The sequence below is a fragment of the Culex pipiens genome, chromosome 2 (assembly GCF_016801865.2).
Source record: "Culex pipiens pallens isolate TS chromosome 2, TS_CPP_V2, whole genome shotgun sequence".
NCBI lineage: Eukaryota > Metazoa > Arthropoda > Insecta > Diptera > Culicidae > Culex > Culex pipiens.
This window is the reverse complement of record NC_068938.1, coordinates 21,925,075-21,941,484: the sequence shown is the minus strand read 5'-3', so window position 1 is coordinate 21,941,484 and position 16,410 is coordinate 21,925,075. Positions and strand designations below refer to the sequence as shown.

Genomic DNA, 16,410 nt, shown 5'->3' with positions numbered 1-16,410 from the left:
CAAGTCAAATTTGGACAGCAGTCAACGCGATCTTTAAGAACTTCTTACTAACATTAAGAACATCACACCTCAAATATACTTTTGCACAATCCTACCACAGCAGCCAGCACAGCACCCACAAAACCGATTTCGGGTACCTCCGCAGCAACGCTAACGCCAGCGCAACAATCATCGCGTCTACCGTGGACTTGGTCAACCCTTCGACTGACCCGAAGAATTGCACCACACTGGAGAAGAACTCCTAGCGAAGAAGCCTGCATCGTATGTGTGCACCACCGTCTAATGATTGGCTTTGACCTGGTATGTGCGCCGCACGCAGCAGCTGGCGCGTGCTCGAGAGTTGCGCCAAGGGTTGACCTCTTTGGCGAATCCTTGGTCCGAAGACTTGGACTGGTGTACTGGGTTGTTGTTTTTTAGTATATAAAGTGTTGGTCTGGGTTGGGATTGGAGTACAGTTCAATTGAAAGATTGCACCAGTTTGAAGTGTGGAAGACTTTAGCGAGTGGTGAGTTCGTCGCTTGGGAGCGTTGAGGTCTTTTTAGGGATTTATGGGATATTTTATTTTGTTTTGATAGAACTCAAGATGAAGTGCGTTATTGTTGCTGTGTTGGCTCTGATCGCTCTGGTTTCGGCTCAGGAAGCGGAACAGTACACCACCAAGTACGACAACATCGATCTGGACGAGATCCTGAAGTCGGATCGTCTGTTCAACAACTACTACAAGTGCCTGATGGACGAGGGTCCGTGCACCCCGGACGGTAACGAGCTGAAGCGCATCCTGCCGGAAGCTCTGCAGACCAACTGTGCCAAGTGTAGCGAGGCTCAGCGGGCCGGGGCGATCAAGGTGATCAACCACGTGATCGACAACCGTCCCGAACAGTGGAAGGCTCTGCAGGCCAAGTACGACCCGGAGAACATCTACGTCGAGAAGTACCGCACCGAGGCGGCCGAAGCCGGAATAGCGCTGTGAGGAAGAGTCGCTCTTATAGCTAGTGCATCCAAAGGATTTGTGATGAGTAATTGTGTGTAATGATCGCGCTTTGTTTAGTTTGCAAAATTTTCGGCAAGTGCCTGTGATTCCTGAATTTCGAAACATGTATGGTAATGCGTTCAATAAAAAATCGATAATCGTTGAAATCTGACCTAAGCGTTTTGGCAAGTCTTTTCGTGGAACAAGTTCAGTGGATTAACTCATCACTTTTTGCCTCATTCAGAATTGGGATAATCCCAGATCTTTAATGTGGTATTGAGCTTGTACAGTGTCAAGAAGTGCAATCCTGGTATCCCAAATAGAAGCACAAACACGTTACTTAATCCACCCTTAGGTGGTTGGTGCCTTCCTCACATTTAGAGGGTAATGCTATCCAAAATAGATACAAAAGGGCGGACCTTTCAGTGTTCTATCAACTTGGTATAGTCAGATCTTCATAATTCAGGGCTCTTATGTGCTTATAACTTTTGATAGGGTTGTCAGATCTGCAATCTATAAAACTCGTTGGAAAGGTCTTTTGATTACCTATCCAACGACCTGTCGCATGATAGATCCGGACAACGTTTTCAACAATATATATGAGATCCGGCCTGAAAAAAGTTCATAAATAACACTTAAGTGCGTATAACTTTTGATAGGGTTGTCAGATCTGCAATCTTTTGAACTCGTTGCAAAGGGCTTTTAATTACCTATCCAACGACAGGTCGCATGATAAATCCGGACAACGTTTTCATCGAAATATATCAGATCCGGCCTCTAAAAGGTTCATAAATAACACTTAAATGCTTATAACTTTTGATAGGGTTGTCAGATCTTCAATGTCTTGGTCGCGTTGGAAAGTTCTTTTGATTACCTATCCAACGATAGGTCGCATGAGAGATCCAGACAACGTTTTCATCGAAATATTCGAGATCCGGCCTCCAAAAAGTGCATAAATAACACTTAAGTGCTTATAACTTTTGATAGGGTTGTCAGATCTTAAATGTTTTTGACGCATTGGAAAGGTCTTTTTATTACCTTTCTAAAAATGTATAGCATGAGCGGTTTTCTTACAAAAACCACCCTTTTTACAATCTTCCGGACTTTTGTTAAAATCGTTTTTTTAGCATAACTTTTGAAGTACTTTACTAAACTTCATCATTTTCAATAGGAACTTATGGGACCCCAAGACGAATCGAATGAGACCAAAACGGTCCAAATCGGTTAAGCCAGTGCTGAGATAATCGAGTGCATATTTTTTGGTGCACAGACCCACATCCCTACACACACACACACACACACACAGACATTTGCTCAGAATTTGATTCTGAGTCGATATGTATACATGAAGGTGGGTCTAGGAGGTAAAACTAAGAAGTTCGTTTTCTGAGTGATTTTATAGCCTTTCCTCAGTAAGGTGAGGAAGGCAAAAACCAACCATGACCCGTTTGCTTAAAAATGCTGATGAGTTATGTCACAAGTTGTATTCGACAACTTCCAAAAAAGAAAAAAAAGCTGCTCAGCTGAATCTGCTCATTATTTATCTTGAGGTGTGGGTGAATTTCGCGCTATCATCTCCAACCCATAAACAAAAACAAAATGTTAATGCGAGTTTGGTGACGTGAGCCTCCTCAGGTCGCTCGTGCACGAAAACTCATTGAAATTCAAGTTCAATGTCGAGCCATCCGGTGATCTGGAACACCGACCAGGTCTGGGCCAGCAAGCAACTCATCATTAGCTGGTACGACGATGAAGTTGTTGGCGTTTTTTTTGCTTCGTCCAATCGACCAACCGACGTAAATGGTTCAGGGATTAATTGCTTGCAATGATAGAGCGGGAATTGAGGCGGGAGTCACACGTGTAGTACGGTGTTGATTATAGAGCTAAACGACTCTGGGTTAGGGGAAGGAAGGAAGGATCAGCTTCGTGATGTGAAATGGGATTTTTGCTGCTGGTCGTGGTCTTGGTTGAGCTGGAAGTTGAACGCTTGGTAAACAACTCTGTTGATATCTACGATGACCTTGTGGGTTTGGGATGCTTCAAAGTATGTGTAATTGTATGTAAATATTTAATTGAATTAATATGGTTTTGTGTGGTGTGATGGGAATATAAACGGTAATGAACAGATAGCGCAACTTAACATGCAGTGATAAAAAAGAAAAACGAAGATCATGATTTGAATTGACCTCACGTTTGATACTCTCTCGAAACAGCGGTTGCTGTAAGACCTGATGTTCAATAGCTTGCGACTTGATAGAAAACTTTTTTTTTATCAAAGAAAGATAGTTTTACAGCTATTCAGAAAAAATACACACAAAAATGGAAATCCAATTGTTTTATTTGTCTTTTATTACTTAAAATTTAAGAATATATGACAAAAGGTTGAAAGATAAAAGGTCGAATGGACAAAAGGTCGAATGGACAAATGGTCGAAAGTGGACAAAAAGTTCGAATGGACAAAACGTCGAATTGACAAAAAGGTCGAATGGACAAAACGTTGAATGAACAAAAGGTCGAATTAAAAAATAACTTTTGATGTGAGTCTAAATGCATAAATATTGAAAAAACAGCTATAGAATGGTATTTTGAACGGTTTTCATTCATTCCACTCCTATATTCTTGGAAAATCAGATATCTTCTGAATAAAAACTTGCTCCCGGATTGTTGGAAACTTTTTGAAAAAGGAGTGGGAGGGGGGTTATCTTTTTAAATATAAATAAATACGATCGTTTAAATACAGCTGACACATTCTCCGGCAATGTACACCTTAGGATGAAATTTTGAAAAGCGTGTATGAGCTTTTTGGATATTTTTCCTCGATTCTAGACTACTTGAAGCTTCAAAAATCATGGTTTTCATTAATTGAACTTTTGAATATCATTATGTACAAGTTGGTTAAGTTATGCAACAATTCGTGATAAAATCAGCGTTTTAAAACATTTTTCTAAAAACTCCTGGTTTTCAGCGAAATAAAATCCAAAAATTATTCTTTTGATTGCATTTTGTAGGTTTTTAGATGTACTAAACGGAAATGTCATGGATTTACAGTTTATCTTAAGTTAAGTATTTTTTCAAACTAGTGTAAGTTTACCATTTTATTGCGTTGCAACGTCACGAAAAAGGGACAGTTGTTTATGTCAACAGAAAACTAAACATTCAATCATTTTGATATTTCGGATGCTCTTTGTACTTGGAAAGAGCTTTCAAATGCAACCTAGAGCGACTAAATTGGTTGTCTAGATCCAAAGTTACAACAGGTTTAAGTTTGCGTTGCAACGTCACGAAATTTTAAATCATATTGGTCACATGGCAAAAAAGGTGTATGTTTAGTTGATTGTTGGAGATCAAAGGATAATAAATATTATATATGTTTTATATAATGTTTCCGAGTCTATTTACAGAAAAATTGTACATGGGTCATTCAAAAATTCCGTCACTTAGGTTTGTAGCAACTCGAAAAAAGTATGTATTTTATAAAATTTGTTGAGTAAATCAAAATAGACCGATGTTCACAATGGGGAAAAATTCTAAAACTTTCAAAAAAATAATCACGTGGTTACTGGATGGCCCCTTTATGATAAACTGATTTATGTGAGGGTTCATTCTAATACAACGCAACGATTTTTTTTATCGCACACCCTTATGTAGGCCAAATTACGGTGAAATTCACCAAACAATAATAATCACGTGATTCGATTGTTTTTTTTACAAACTTTTGTCACTTTGTTGTTGGACGAACCCTTACCTAAATAAGTTGTATGCAACGTTTAGTTGTTCGTAATTAAAAATGTTATGTTGCGCAGGTAAACAGTTTTATTATTTCCTCAAATTTAATTTAAAAAGCACAAAAGTCAACAAAATAAGGTACGTTGTTTGCAGATCACCCCTTAGGGGCCATCAACAAACGATATGGGCACTTTAGTTATAAATTTCTGCCCTCCTGAAAACTTGAAGCTCCATACCTCCCTTCTAAAACTTCCACGTGTTTTGAAAATTTCCCGAAACGATTAAAATATTAAGGGAGCGTTCTTGCATTACGTAACAAAAAATTTATATTTTTAGAACCCGGCCACCCCCTGGTAATACATTTCCGATACATTTTTTTGTATAAATCCTCGAACCGCGCCCCCCTCCCCCTTGATATTACGGCGTTACGTAATGCATGGACGCCCCATAACATGGATAGAGGAGGTGGGAGTGGGGGGGGGGGAGCTGTCCTTCGTGATAATGGAATAATACAAATATATTTTTTTACTTTGAAAATGCTTGGAAAACTGCGTATATCGTACTGATATTGTGAAAGCGGTATAGGGGGAGGGGGGGGGGGGGGCGGTCTAACATGGGCGGGCCAATCAATTCACATGTCCTTGTACTGTCTATTAATGTCTAATAATAAAATCATAACCTACAGTTGCTCAAACTAACAAAAACTATGATTTATTTTGAAACTAACATTTCGTGACGTTGCAACGCAACGAAAAACCCTGTTTTCAAAAACAGAGCGTTGCAACGTCACGAAATGTAAGTGGTCTTTAAAAATCGGGGTTTGATTTTTTCGAAAAACTAATGATTGCATTCGATTTGTTGGCCAATTTTACATTAATAATGGAAGAAGAACTCAAAATTTGCCGTTTAACAGAGCAGAGTTAATGGCGAAACATGAATTGGGTCAGGATTGAGAAAAAGTCACGCGTTGCAACGTCACGCTACATATTCCCCTCTCAAAAAAAGAATATTCGCTTAAAATAATGTTTCAACATTGTTTCTTATAGGAAATTTAATGTACTTTCCGAATCTGTAATAACATATGTACCTTTTCAATGTATTTTTTTTAGTTACAGCCGAAATACTGAAAAAAGAAAAGTCAAAGCGTTGCAACGTCACGGCGAAATGTGTCAGCTATATTTTTGAAATCAGTATTTTTCTAAGGATCTACTTTGACCATGAAGGATAGATTGAATAAGGATAGAAGACCTACAACAATATTTAATAAGCAAGACTTTTTCATGTTTCGGAACTGTTTACATTTGAAAGAATAGAAAAAGTTCTAAAATATTTCTACTATTATTTTATGGATAATATAAAAAAACTTATAAAATATTTTAAAAATAGTATTTAAAAAAAAACAGCTAAAAAATCAAAATTCATAAAAACATTACGACAAACAAGAATGAGTTGTTTTTAAAAAAGAAAATAAAAACTTAAAAAATATTTTAGAAGTTGAACTTTTTTTGAAGAACTGTTCATATTTGAAAGAATGGAAAAACTCACAAAAACATTACGACTGTTATGAAAAGGTTGCTTAGTAAAAATAATTTCAAAGAGGTCGACCTAGTTTTAAGAGAACATGTTTGAAAGAATGGAAAAACTCACAAAAATATTATGTCAATCAAGAATATGTTATTTTTTAAAATAAAAATAAACTTCCAAAATAATTTAGAAATCGAACTTTTTCTTTCAAAGAACTATTCATGTTTGAAAGAATGGAAAAACTCACAATTATATTTACAAAACAAGAATAGGTTGATTTTTTTAAATAAAAATAAACTTCCAAAATATTTAAGAAATCGAACTTTTTCTTTCAAAGAACTACTCATGTTTGAAAGAATGAAAAAAACTCACAATAATATTATGACAAACAAAAAATGGTTGTTTTTTTTTAAATAAAAATAAGCTTCCAAAATATTTTAGAAGTTTTTTTTTTCAAAGAACTGCTCATGTTTGAAAGAATGGAAAAACTCACAAAAATATTACGACAATCAAGAATAGGTTGTTTTTGAAAAAAAAAATTATAATATTTAGTTTCATTTTTTCACATTCGACCTTTTGTCCATTCGATCTTATGTCTTGCGACCTTTTGGCATTCGACTTCTTGTCCATTCGACCTTATGTCTTGCGACCTTTTGGCATTCGACTTTTTGTCCATTCGACCTTATGTCTTTGGACCTTTTGTCGCACATTCAAAATTTAATTGTAATAGTAGTTTATGCAACAAGTTGCAAAATGATGATTTTTTCAGCACGAGTCGTACACTTATCGTCCAGAACTTTGCTGATTTATCAAAAACGGCATTTTGACACTTTGTTTTAATTCAGTAGCACATTGTTATGTTGTTTCAGTTTCTTGTTCAATTTAGGGTAAATTGTGTGCTTTGTCGTTTTAAAATATTTACTATTAAAAATGATTGATAAATAAACTACGTCATTTAGATTAAGTGCGAATATTTCAATACATTTGAATTTAAGGCGTATTGGTCTCAATTGAACTTTGAAATGTAAGAATTCCGAAAAAATCATGCGATATTTGACATTGAAAATCGATGAAATCGATGCCTAGATGTTGACAAATAAGCGAATAAGGTGATTTATAAATATTTTGAAAACATTATCTGTAGTAAAATTTGATTTTTTTTAAACTGTACTGGTGTATAATGAGTTCCAAAACTCTTTTTGCAGTTGCGATGCTTAAACCTGGTCCAGTTATTTAAATTTTCATAGGGTTTTTTTTTTTAATTTAAATGCGCAAATAAGCTGTGTTGAATTTAAATTGCGGTGGTAAGATTTCAACTGATCGAATGTACCGTTAAATTGGTGATTGACGTATTTCAATAAAGATTTCGTCTTTTTGTCTGTGCCAAAAGTATCACAAAATGGTTGTAAAACTGCCAAAATATCTATGAATGGGGTTACATACAAGTAAAAAATCGCAAAAAATCATATTTCCAATTATTTATTAAATCCTTTCAAAAAATGATTTTCAACCACTCCTGAAAGTTTCATCAAGATATTTAATGTTTTAAGTGAGTCGAAGACGTTTTAAGTTTAAAGTTTTGCCATGCGCAAAGCGAACCGTCAAACTTTGTGAGCGTTTTTCTCAAAACGCCGAGTTGGTTTGCGGGTGCCACGATATCTCGAGATGGGATGGACCAAATTGGCTGAAATTTGGAGTGAGGACTCTCAAGACATATCCCGTGTGCATGACGAAGCCCGATTTTGAAATTTAGGTTTTTTAAAAACTACAAAAATCAAAAACTGTTGATTTTTTATATGAAAAACAGAGTATTTTTATCTTTTTTTAAAATAAACTTTTTTAGAATCGGCCTTCGTCATGCACACGGGACCCGTTTAGTGAGTCTTCACCAAAATTTTGAGCCGATTTGGTCAACGCAGTGTTGAGATATCGTGGCACCCGTTTTTGAAACTGCTAACTTAAAATAGCTATATCTCGGCAATGGTACATCCAAATGTCTTCATATTTATTTCGTTAATAGATGAAAATGTATATTTTAATGCCCTGAAAACAAATTAAAAAAAAATCAGTGTGTACTTATACCAACCCTTGACATTTTTGCCAATTTACATGTATGTAACCCCTTAATGAAAATATTTTTTTTTGCAACTCTATTGTGAATCTACTTTTTTTTTTTTCTGTTTGAGTATTTAGACACTGAATCCTGATTACAAGGACTATTGTATCGTGTTACCCATTTTTACTGTTATTAAGCATTTCCAGATCTATAACACAGTACCTATTGAGAGGGAAAGTGCTGTTCCATCCAGATGCTGTAAACTCCATTCCTTGTGCCTTGTGCGCTATGTATCGCTAGAACCGCGGTGACAATTTTTTCGTGTCATTTTTCAAGCTCTTCCCAGCAGCTATTATTTGCCGCGCGGGGTCTTGTAAAGACAATTGTCTTTTTGCAGCGCTACTTTTACGGTGTTCCCTTTGCTCTGATCTGGACAATGCGACTGGACTGCAGTGCAATACCGATCGGCTGGGCATTATTTACATGCGAAGGCACGAGGAATGTATTTTTGGGAAAGAGGCGCAAAGGAATATCCCAAGATCGATCACATGCTTGAAGAGCACGTGAAGCAACCGTTTTATACTCATGCGGTTGCTGCTACCTCTGAACTTAAACCTAAGGCTGCCACCCTGAGAAGAACCCATGACTTTCCGCTTATGAGGCGAAACCCGTAACCATTCGGCCACAGGAGGTTGGCGTGAATCTACTTACTTTCCCGATCATTCTCGAATGACGAAGCGACCTTCTTTTCTTCACCAAAAATAACCGAATCAGAAAGTAATACTTTTGATACAAGAGCTGAAATGTTCCAATTCGAAAAATCTCATTGGATAAATGTATCATACATTATGTATGACTCGTGATTCTTATGCTACAATGCATAAACTATAATTTTCCTGAAGTTTTACTTCTATTGCCGATCTGTCGTTCCAAAATTCAAAATTTGTAAAATAAAACCGTCTTGGAGTCAGAGTCCTCAAGCAAAAGAAAAACATACTTTTTTCATAAAACTAATCAACAAACTTTATTTCGAAATAGGGATCATTTTTTCCGAAGGTACTAACTGAGTTACAGCGCGGCTTATTTCTCCAACTCGGTTGATGGCGAACTCACCGGGAGCAAACAAAGCAATAGTACAATAGTGTTTTGAATTTCGATATAAAGACTACTTAAGAGCAACGTGGGGCAAGAATTGGTTTAGGGGAGTGGTGGTTTGGGACATTGGTTTTGGGATTTAAAGGGAGTCACAGAACACCGCTTAAAACTTGATTCCGTTCTTCTCGCCTTCCTCGCGGTACAGCTCGAGGTACTTGTTCTCCGGGTCGAAGCGGGCTCGCAGAGCCTTCCACTCCTCCGGGCGGTTCTCGCTCAGGTATCCAAAGGCCTTGATGGCACCGGAACGCTGCTTCTCGCTGCACTTGGCACAGTTCGTCTCGAGGGCCTCGGGCAGGATGCGCTTCAGCTCGTTACCCTCGGGGGTGCAGCGGCCATCCTCCAGCAGGCACTGGTAGTAGTTCTTGAACAGCCGGTCGGACTTGAGGATCTCGTCCACGTCCACGCTGTCGTACTTGGAGGTGTACAGCTCCTGGGCAGCGGCCACGGCCAGCAGGGCGGCAAAGATGGCGACGAAGAACTTCATTTTGTTCTAAGTTTTGGGGGGTTTGAACTGCAAGAAACACACGAATTCACACGAGATTTGGGTTAGATATGTGTCTTCACAAGGTTTTACGGGCACAAGCACTAAAGGGTTGAACAAAAAGCTTTATATCGGCACTGTTATAGCTTCGTGGCTAATTGGATCACTAGAATGTTCTGAATGTCCTCAATCACTGCAACTCGTTGGAACTTTTCACCTACCGGATTGCGTTCGCGAAGTGTGCGCGTTGATCGAGCTGAAGTAGTGAACTATGCCTATGGTAGGGTCCACAATCGCTATATATACTGGCAATGGTGGTCTCTAAGTAGTGCCAAAAATTTGTGCCATCCGTGCCGCCGCCGTCGTCGTCGTCCGATCGCCAAGGATTTCCAATGCACCGCCGAAGAAGCACTTTTTTGTGTGGGGTCGATTCCTCGCGCGTGTTCGACGTTTTTCTTGGGGGTCTCCAAAGCTTCGTCAAAAATCTCGTTTCCTTTCTCTCTCACAGAAAATAATTATTGGTTCGCTTAATTCGATAATTTGAATATGTGCCGAAGAAATAAAGAGAGCGAAGAAGGAAGCAAACCTAAGCTAAGAAGCAGAAGCCGCGATGCCTTGAATGTCCACGAGCCGGCCGGCTCGCCAGCATCCATCCATCATCGTCGTCATCAGCTGAGCCGAGCTGGTTCAGAGTTCAACGAGTCGACCAAACCGCCAGACATCGAACAACAGATGCAGTTTATTGCAATTTATTGATCACTTCTTGCTGACTTGCCGGCGCAGAAGTGATCAAATGTGGACAATTACCGGCCTAATACGCACCATGGGTCACGGTGGTGTGAGTGCAAAAGTTCGGGGGTCCTAAGGCGCTGCAGCAGACCACTCTACCAGAAGGTGCCAGAAGCATTTTCGCGCGCAAAACAGCTGGTTTTTGCAAATTGCAGATTAGTCAGCTGTGAGGTGTCTGGAGGTGGAGGACGCGCGTAACACGCGTAATGGATAATTTGGGCCACCAGTTGATTTAATGGTGCGAATAACAAAAAAAGGTGACGAACTTAGTAATTTTGATCTGGGGATTGCCAGTTGTGTTAGTAGCTCGGAAAGATGGGGTGATTCTATACATTGATGAATGGGGTAGTCAGGTCTTTATTTTTTTTTAATGTTCTATTTAAAATAAGTTCAACTAATTTTTGAACATTGTCCAAACATTTAAATTTTTTTTAATCTTTTTAAAATTATTTAATGGTAGTTGTATTGAAGCTTTGATCTAAAAATTCGTCAAAAATCATGTTTTTAAACCAATTTTTAATTTTTTAAAACTTTGGAAATCAGAACGTAATTTTTGATTATTGATTATTTTACATAGGGCGTCCAATTTTCCCGGGTTTTGAATTTCCCGGGAAACGGGAAAAATATTTTTGGAATCCCGGGAATTCCCGGGATCCCGGGAAATTTTGGAATCAGTAATAAAATCTTTGTTTCATTATATTTTTGTTATGTTTTCAAGCTTAAAATCATAGAATTAGCTTAACAATATCAAATGGTGATAATCCTCACTTCTATCTAAACAAAGACGACAGTTTTAAAATAGCCGAAAAGAATTTTTTTTTGTCTTTGTGGTGTTTAGGATTTTATATCAACTACCTACTATTTTTAATTCCAGTATGACTTTTTTTTTGATTTGGGAATCAAATTACATAATTCTAGAGTTTTTTTTTTTTTGAAAATGTCCAATAAGCTTTTGTCTTCCTAATGTTTGTAGGACCTATTCAAAAAAAAAACTCTGGATTTCTTTTATATTTTTTTTTCTTTTATATATATTTTTATATGACATGACTAAAACAGCTTAAAAAAATTATTTTATATCTAAAAAACAAAAAACGACAATAAATAAAATGATACCAGTCAATGTAAAATTTTAGATAAGTTTTAAATTCATTGTTTTATATAAAACATATTTTACAAATTATCTTCAAGTTACTACCACCAACCGAGGGAAAATCAGAATTACAGTCTAAATAGGTACAGGAGATTTTAGAGCAATACATTTGGAAGTACAAATTGTTTTGTTCTGTTCCTGTTTTAACCGAAGTCATCCAAAACGTCATGCAATTATTTTTTGCTTTAATAGCTGTCTTTATTCGTTACATTTGTACATATTTGCCCTAGATGCCGGTGTTTAATTATAAATAATTTGATATGAGATTGTTTTTTTTTAGTTTAAAATCGAAAATAAACGTAAATATATCCAGTCTTAAAAAAAAAATTAAATGAATGAGAAAAAAATTAAAGCGCTAGGCATTTTGCGGACCTGTTCATTAAAATTAAAATATTTTTTCCTAAAAAGCCAATTTAATGCTGAGATTTGCTGAATACAAATTTTAATTCATTTTATTGTTTTACTATTTTCACAACCAAATCTGAATTTCCAGACCAAAATATGATACTTTTTTCAATTTCGGGAATTCCCGGGACAAATTATAGAAAAATCCCGGGATTCGGGAATTCACGGTTTTGGAAAAATCCCGGGATTTTTGTCCCGGGAATTCCCGGGATGGACGCACTAATTTTACATGTTTCGTGTTATTTTACCAACGCTTTAAAAAAATCTGGTGTCAAGTTTGGCCATATTTTAAACTAATATCTCATTCTTTTTATGTAATAATAAGTATGCCGTAAATTTTGTATGTTCAGCAAAATCATTTAAAAATTGAAATTACAAGCCAAGGTTTCAACATTTGGATGAAAAAACTGCTTTAAAATGCATTTTACACCAGTCCAGCTGTTTTACAATCATTAGTTTTCAAAATATCAATGTATTGACGGAAATTTTTTATTTAGATAAAAAAAATATTTGGTTGACTGTACATTAGTGTTTCATAAAAAATCACAATATTATTTGAAGGTGTTCAAACGACATTACCTTTAAAAAATATTTGCAACGGTTTTATTAATTTAAAAAAAAACTCATTTAAACACAAAATCATGAAAACATATTAAAAAATACAAATAATCGAAAGAGGCAAAGTTTTTCATATTCAGCACTCTGCAATAAAAAATGAATTTTTAAATCAGTACTTTCTTTCCATGTACCAATTTTCCCCTCCTAATTTATAGGGAGACTTGTACGGAGAAATCATTGATGCAAAATGGGTTATTTTAAACATTAGAACTAATTGTCAAAGTTTCATAAAAAATCAAAAATCGTGAAAATAAAAATGTGGAAATCTTGAGAATTGCTCAGAGGTATTACTGAATTGTTTTCTTTTTTTTTGTAAAAAGAGCGCTCCTCATTTCCAAAAGTAGTAATGATATTGACATAAAAAGCATTCATATGAACTTTTGGAAAAATGTTTATATGCCAGCATAAATCTAAATTTACTCCTTACTTTTCAACTGGACATATCTCGGAAATTATTTGTTTGAATTTAAAAAATAAAAACTTAATGTTTTGTGAATTTTTTTTTTCAAAATTTAAGAATCAAGAAAAAACTTTTGAAAGGGATTTAAAACACGAACAATTACAAATTTTAGGCTTGATTTTTAATTTTAAATTATGTTTATCGAAAAATGTATAACTTTTTTATATTCATAATCAAAGAAAATTGTCCAGGAAAATTTTTCCAGTTCTTGAAAATATTTTTGCAGGGGTGCTTTTCGTCATGTCATGTCTTTCTTAGGTACCAGATTTTATACCATCTTTATCTGTAGCGCAAAAGATGCTTTTTAAGACCCTTTTTAACATATAAAAAATCTCAAAAATCTAAAGAAAACACGTGTTTTTGAATTAGCGATAAAAAGTTAAATAAAATTATCGGTTTTTCCGTGTACATTTTTTTCATAATCTAGAACATTGCTCAAGAAACCAAATCGATTAGAAAATCTCTTCTCAAGATACAGATTTTCATATATTCACATGCCCAATTAAAAAAAAACTAATAATGCAAAATGGCTTTATTTGATACTGGGAATGCATGAAAAAAGATTCATCTAGATAAAAAATACAAAATTTTAAATCTCGAAAAAATCTAGAGTTTTTTTTTTATTAGGTCCTATAAACATATGAAAGACAATAGTTTATTGGTCCTTTTCATAAAAAAATCTGGAAATATTTAATTTATTGAGCTCATTTTGGAATCATGATTTGATTATTTTTAGTTAACATATCTAGAGATTGTTTTGAAAAGGTCCTATCAGCTATTGTGTTTCATATGTTTATGGGACCTTTTAAAAAAAAACTCTAGATATTCTGAAGCTTCTTTTTTACTGAGAAAAAAATGACAAGGTTTAATTGATTTACAGTCCAGACTCGATTATCCGAAGCCTCGATTATCCGAAGGTTGGTATGGGACTTCGGATAATCGATTCACGCACAAAAAAATAATTCCTTAATATTTTTTTACTTTCTTCCTTTTAACATCAAATTCGAGTTCTGCGACCCCATTTTAGTCAATTTTGAATGGTTGATTGCCTATTAAATTAAAAAAATGCATTTTTCAACATTTCATCACCGCCATTTTGATCGCCATCTTGGATTAAAAAAATTTCAAATCACTTTAACGTAGTTTAAGGGTCATACTAAAGCTCAACAATTAAAAATAAGGCAACGAAAATTTTTTTTTTCGTGATTCGATTATGCGAAGTATCGATTATCCGAAGTAAAATTTTGCCAAGGCCTTCGGATAATCGAGTCTGGACTGTGTTACTAATTATGAACTTGAAGTGAAAATTAAGGCATCATAAAACGAAGAGAAAAACGTCATGCCAACTTAAGGTACTTATTTAAAATTTGAACAAGGATTTCTTCAAAACATAAAAGATCATAGGTTGATCTAAAAAAACTTTTTTTATTTTCAAACAAACTAAACATGAAAAAAAAACAACATAAAAGAACTAACAAAAGACAAATAAAAAAGAAAAGCTCAAAGTTATAGGGTTAGAAAGGAAGTTCACACTCTCATCCACTCATTCCACTTGCAACCACACACAGAAATCCAGATTTTTGCCGGGAACTTTAAGCAGCGTCGGAGTACTTGGCGGTGTACTTGCTCTCCGGGTCGAACTTGGCCAGCAGCGCCTTCCACTCGGTCGGTCGGTTCGCCGCCAGGTACTTGAAGGCCTTATTTCCGGCGGTTTTCTGCTTCTCGCTGCACTTGGCACAGTTCGTCTCCAGGGCTTCCGGCAGCACCCGCTTCAGCTCGTTTCCGTCCGGAGTGCAACGGCCCTCGTCCAGCAGGCACTGGTAGTAGTTCTTGAAGAGCCGGTCGGACTTGAGGATCTCGTCCAGGTCCACGGTGTCGAACTTGTTGGTGTAGAGCTCCTGGGCAGCGACCAGGGCAACCAGGGCGAAGAAGGCAACGAAGAACTTCATGTTGATTGGGGTTGTTGGAGGTTTTACGGGTGAGACCTTAAGGAGAAGAGGGAGATAGTTGATAAGTCGATTGCGGTTCAAACTGACTCACTGTGCGTGACTTACCAGTTGGATGCAGTTGCGCAATCAAACTACGTATGACTGTGACTCAGTACTAGGTTTATATAAAGCAAGAATCAAATTTCGGCGGATTCACACGAACTCGCGGGGTCGAAAGAGATTTGCATCGGACCGACAGCTCGGTCGACCGATCGATCGTTTCTTGAATTGTTTTTGTTGGTACGGAAGCAATTATCTGCTTTTGCGAGAAGAGAGGTAAATTGGTCAAGTGCTACCGTGCAGAAGTCAACGACGACCGGCGGAAACATTGGAAGGATTTAAGCAATAATGGAGGGGAAATAATGGAAGAGAGCTGATGATAGGTTTGAAATGTAGAATTTATTGTGTCGTTTCTCTCAAGAGTTATTAATTACACTAAATCACGAAGGTTCAATGCGTCCCTTTGATGGTTTCTTTTGGGGTCAAGAACAAAGTTATTAAACATTCTAGTGAAACTCAAGATTTTTACAGCTTAATACCAGCGGCGGCAGCTTCTTCCCGGTATTTTTCGACAAACTTGCGCTCGGGATCGTACTTGGCCTGCAGGACAGCCCATTCTGCAGGACGATTCTCAATGAGCGAGCTGATGACCTTGTAACCAGTTTCCTTCTGCTTCGGAGTACACTTGGAGCAGTTGTTCTCCAGGGCATCGGGAAGACTCTGCTTCAGCTCGGTTGCATCCGGCGTGCAAGGTCCTTGATCGATCAGACAGTTGTAGTAGTTCTTGAAGAGACGGTCCGACTTCAGAATCTCATCCACATCGATGTGATCGTATTTGTTGGTGTAGGTGGAATCCTGGGCGGCAACAAGGGCAAGAAGGCCAAAAACGATGAAGGTTTTCATGTTTAAACCGTTGAGTTGATTTCACAGATGTTGTTATCCTGAAGGTGCAAACTGGACTGTGATCAATGCATTATCCTGTTCACTATTTATACCAAGAGTTGAATACAGTCTGAATGCACTTCGAACCTTTTAAGTTAAACCTGGGTGAGTTGCATGTCTAAGAATTGTTAAAATTGCAACCAGGG

The 16,410-nt window shown here is 36.7% G+C and overlaps 4 protein-coding genes across 4 annotated transcripts; 1 reads left to right on the top strand and 3 right to left on the bottom strand.

The window, feature by feature from the left end:
- The first annotated feature begins 583 nt into the window (after window positions 1-583).
- On the top strand, window positions 584-1,142 carry LOC120421144 (ejaculatory bulb-specific protein 3-like). The gene has a single exon (XM_039584333.2). It carries the CDS (start codon window positions 584-586, stop codon window positions 968-970), a length of 387 nt encoding a protein of 128 aa, XP_039440267.1. The 3' UTR covers window positions 971-1,142.
- An 8,184-nt stretch (window positions 1,143-9,326) lies between these two features.
- LOC120421146 (ejaculatory bulb-specific protein 3-like) lies at window positions 9,327-9,937 on the bottom strand. Its single transcript, XM_039584335.2, has one exon. It carries the CDS (start codon window positions 9,913-9,915, stop codon window positions 9,535-9,537), a length of 381 nt encoding a protein of 126 aa, XP_039440269.1. The 5' UTR covers window positions 9,916-9,937; the 3' UTR covers window positions 9,327-9,534.
- Window positions 9,938-14,753: 4,816 nt separating this feature from the next.
- On the bottom strand, window positions 14,754-15,314 carry LOC120421148 (ejaculatory bulb-specific protein 3-like). Its single transcript, XM_039584338.2, has one exon. The coding sequence runs from the start codon at window positions 15,281-15,283 to the stop codon at window positions 14,927-14,929; it is 357 nt and encodes a 118-aa protein (XP_039440272.1). The 5' UTR covers window positions 15,284-15,314; the 3' UTR covers window positions 14,754-14,926.
- A 388-nt stretch (window positions 15,315-15,702) lies between these two features.
- Window positions 15,703-16,294, bottom strand: LOC120421147 (ejaculatory bulb-specific protein 3-like). Its single transcript, XM_039584337.2, has one exon. The coding sequence runs from the start codon at window positions 16,223-16,225 to the stop codon at window positions 15,848-15,850; it is 378 nt and encodes a 125-aa protein (XP_039440271.1). The 5' UTR covers window positions 16,226-16,294; the 3' UTR covers window positions 15,703-15,847.
- Window positions 16,295-16,410: the final 116 nt, after the last annotated feature.

Excerpts from the sequence above, each read along its gene's own strand:
- LOC120421147 (XM_039584337.2), bottom strand. The coding sequence starts at position 16,225 with ATGAAAACCTTCATCGTTTTTGGCCTTCTTGCCCTTGTTGCCGCCCAG.
- LOC120421146 (XM_039584335.2), bottom strand. The coding sequence starts at position 9,915 with ATGAAGTTCTTCGTCGCCATCTTTGCCGCCCTGCTGGCCGTGGCCGCT.
- LOC120421148 (XM_039584338.2), bottom strand. The coding sequence starts at position 15,283 with ATGAAGTTCTTCGTTGCCTTCTTCGCCCTGGTTGCCCTGGTCGCTGCC.
- LOC120421144 (XM_039584333.2), top strand. The coding sequence starts at position 584 with ATGAAGTGCGTTATTGTTGCTGTGTTGGCTCTGATCGCTCTGGTTTCG.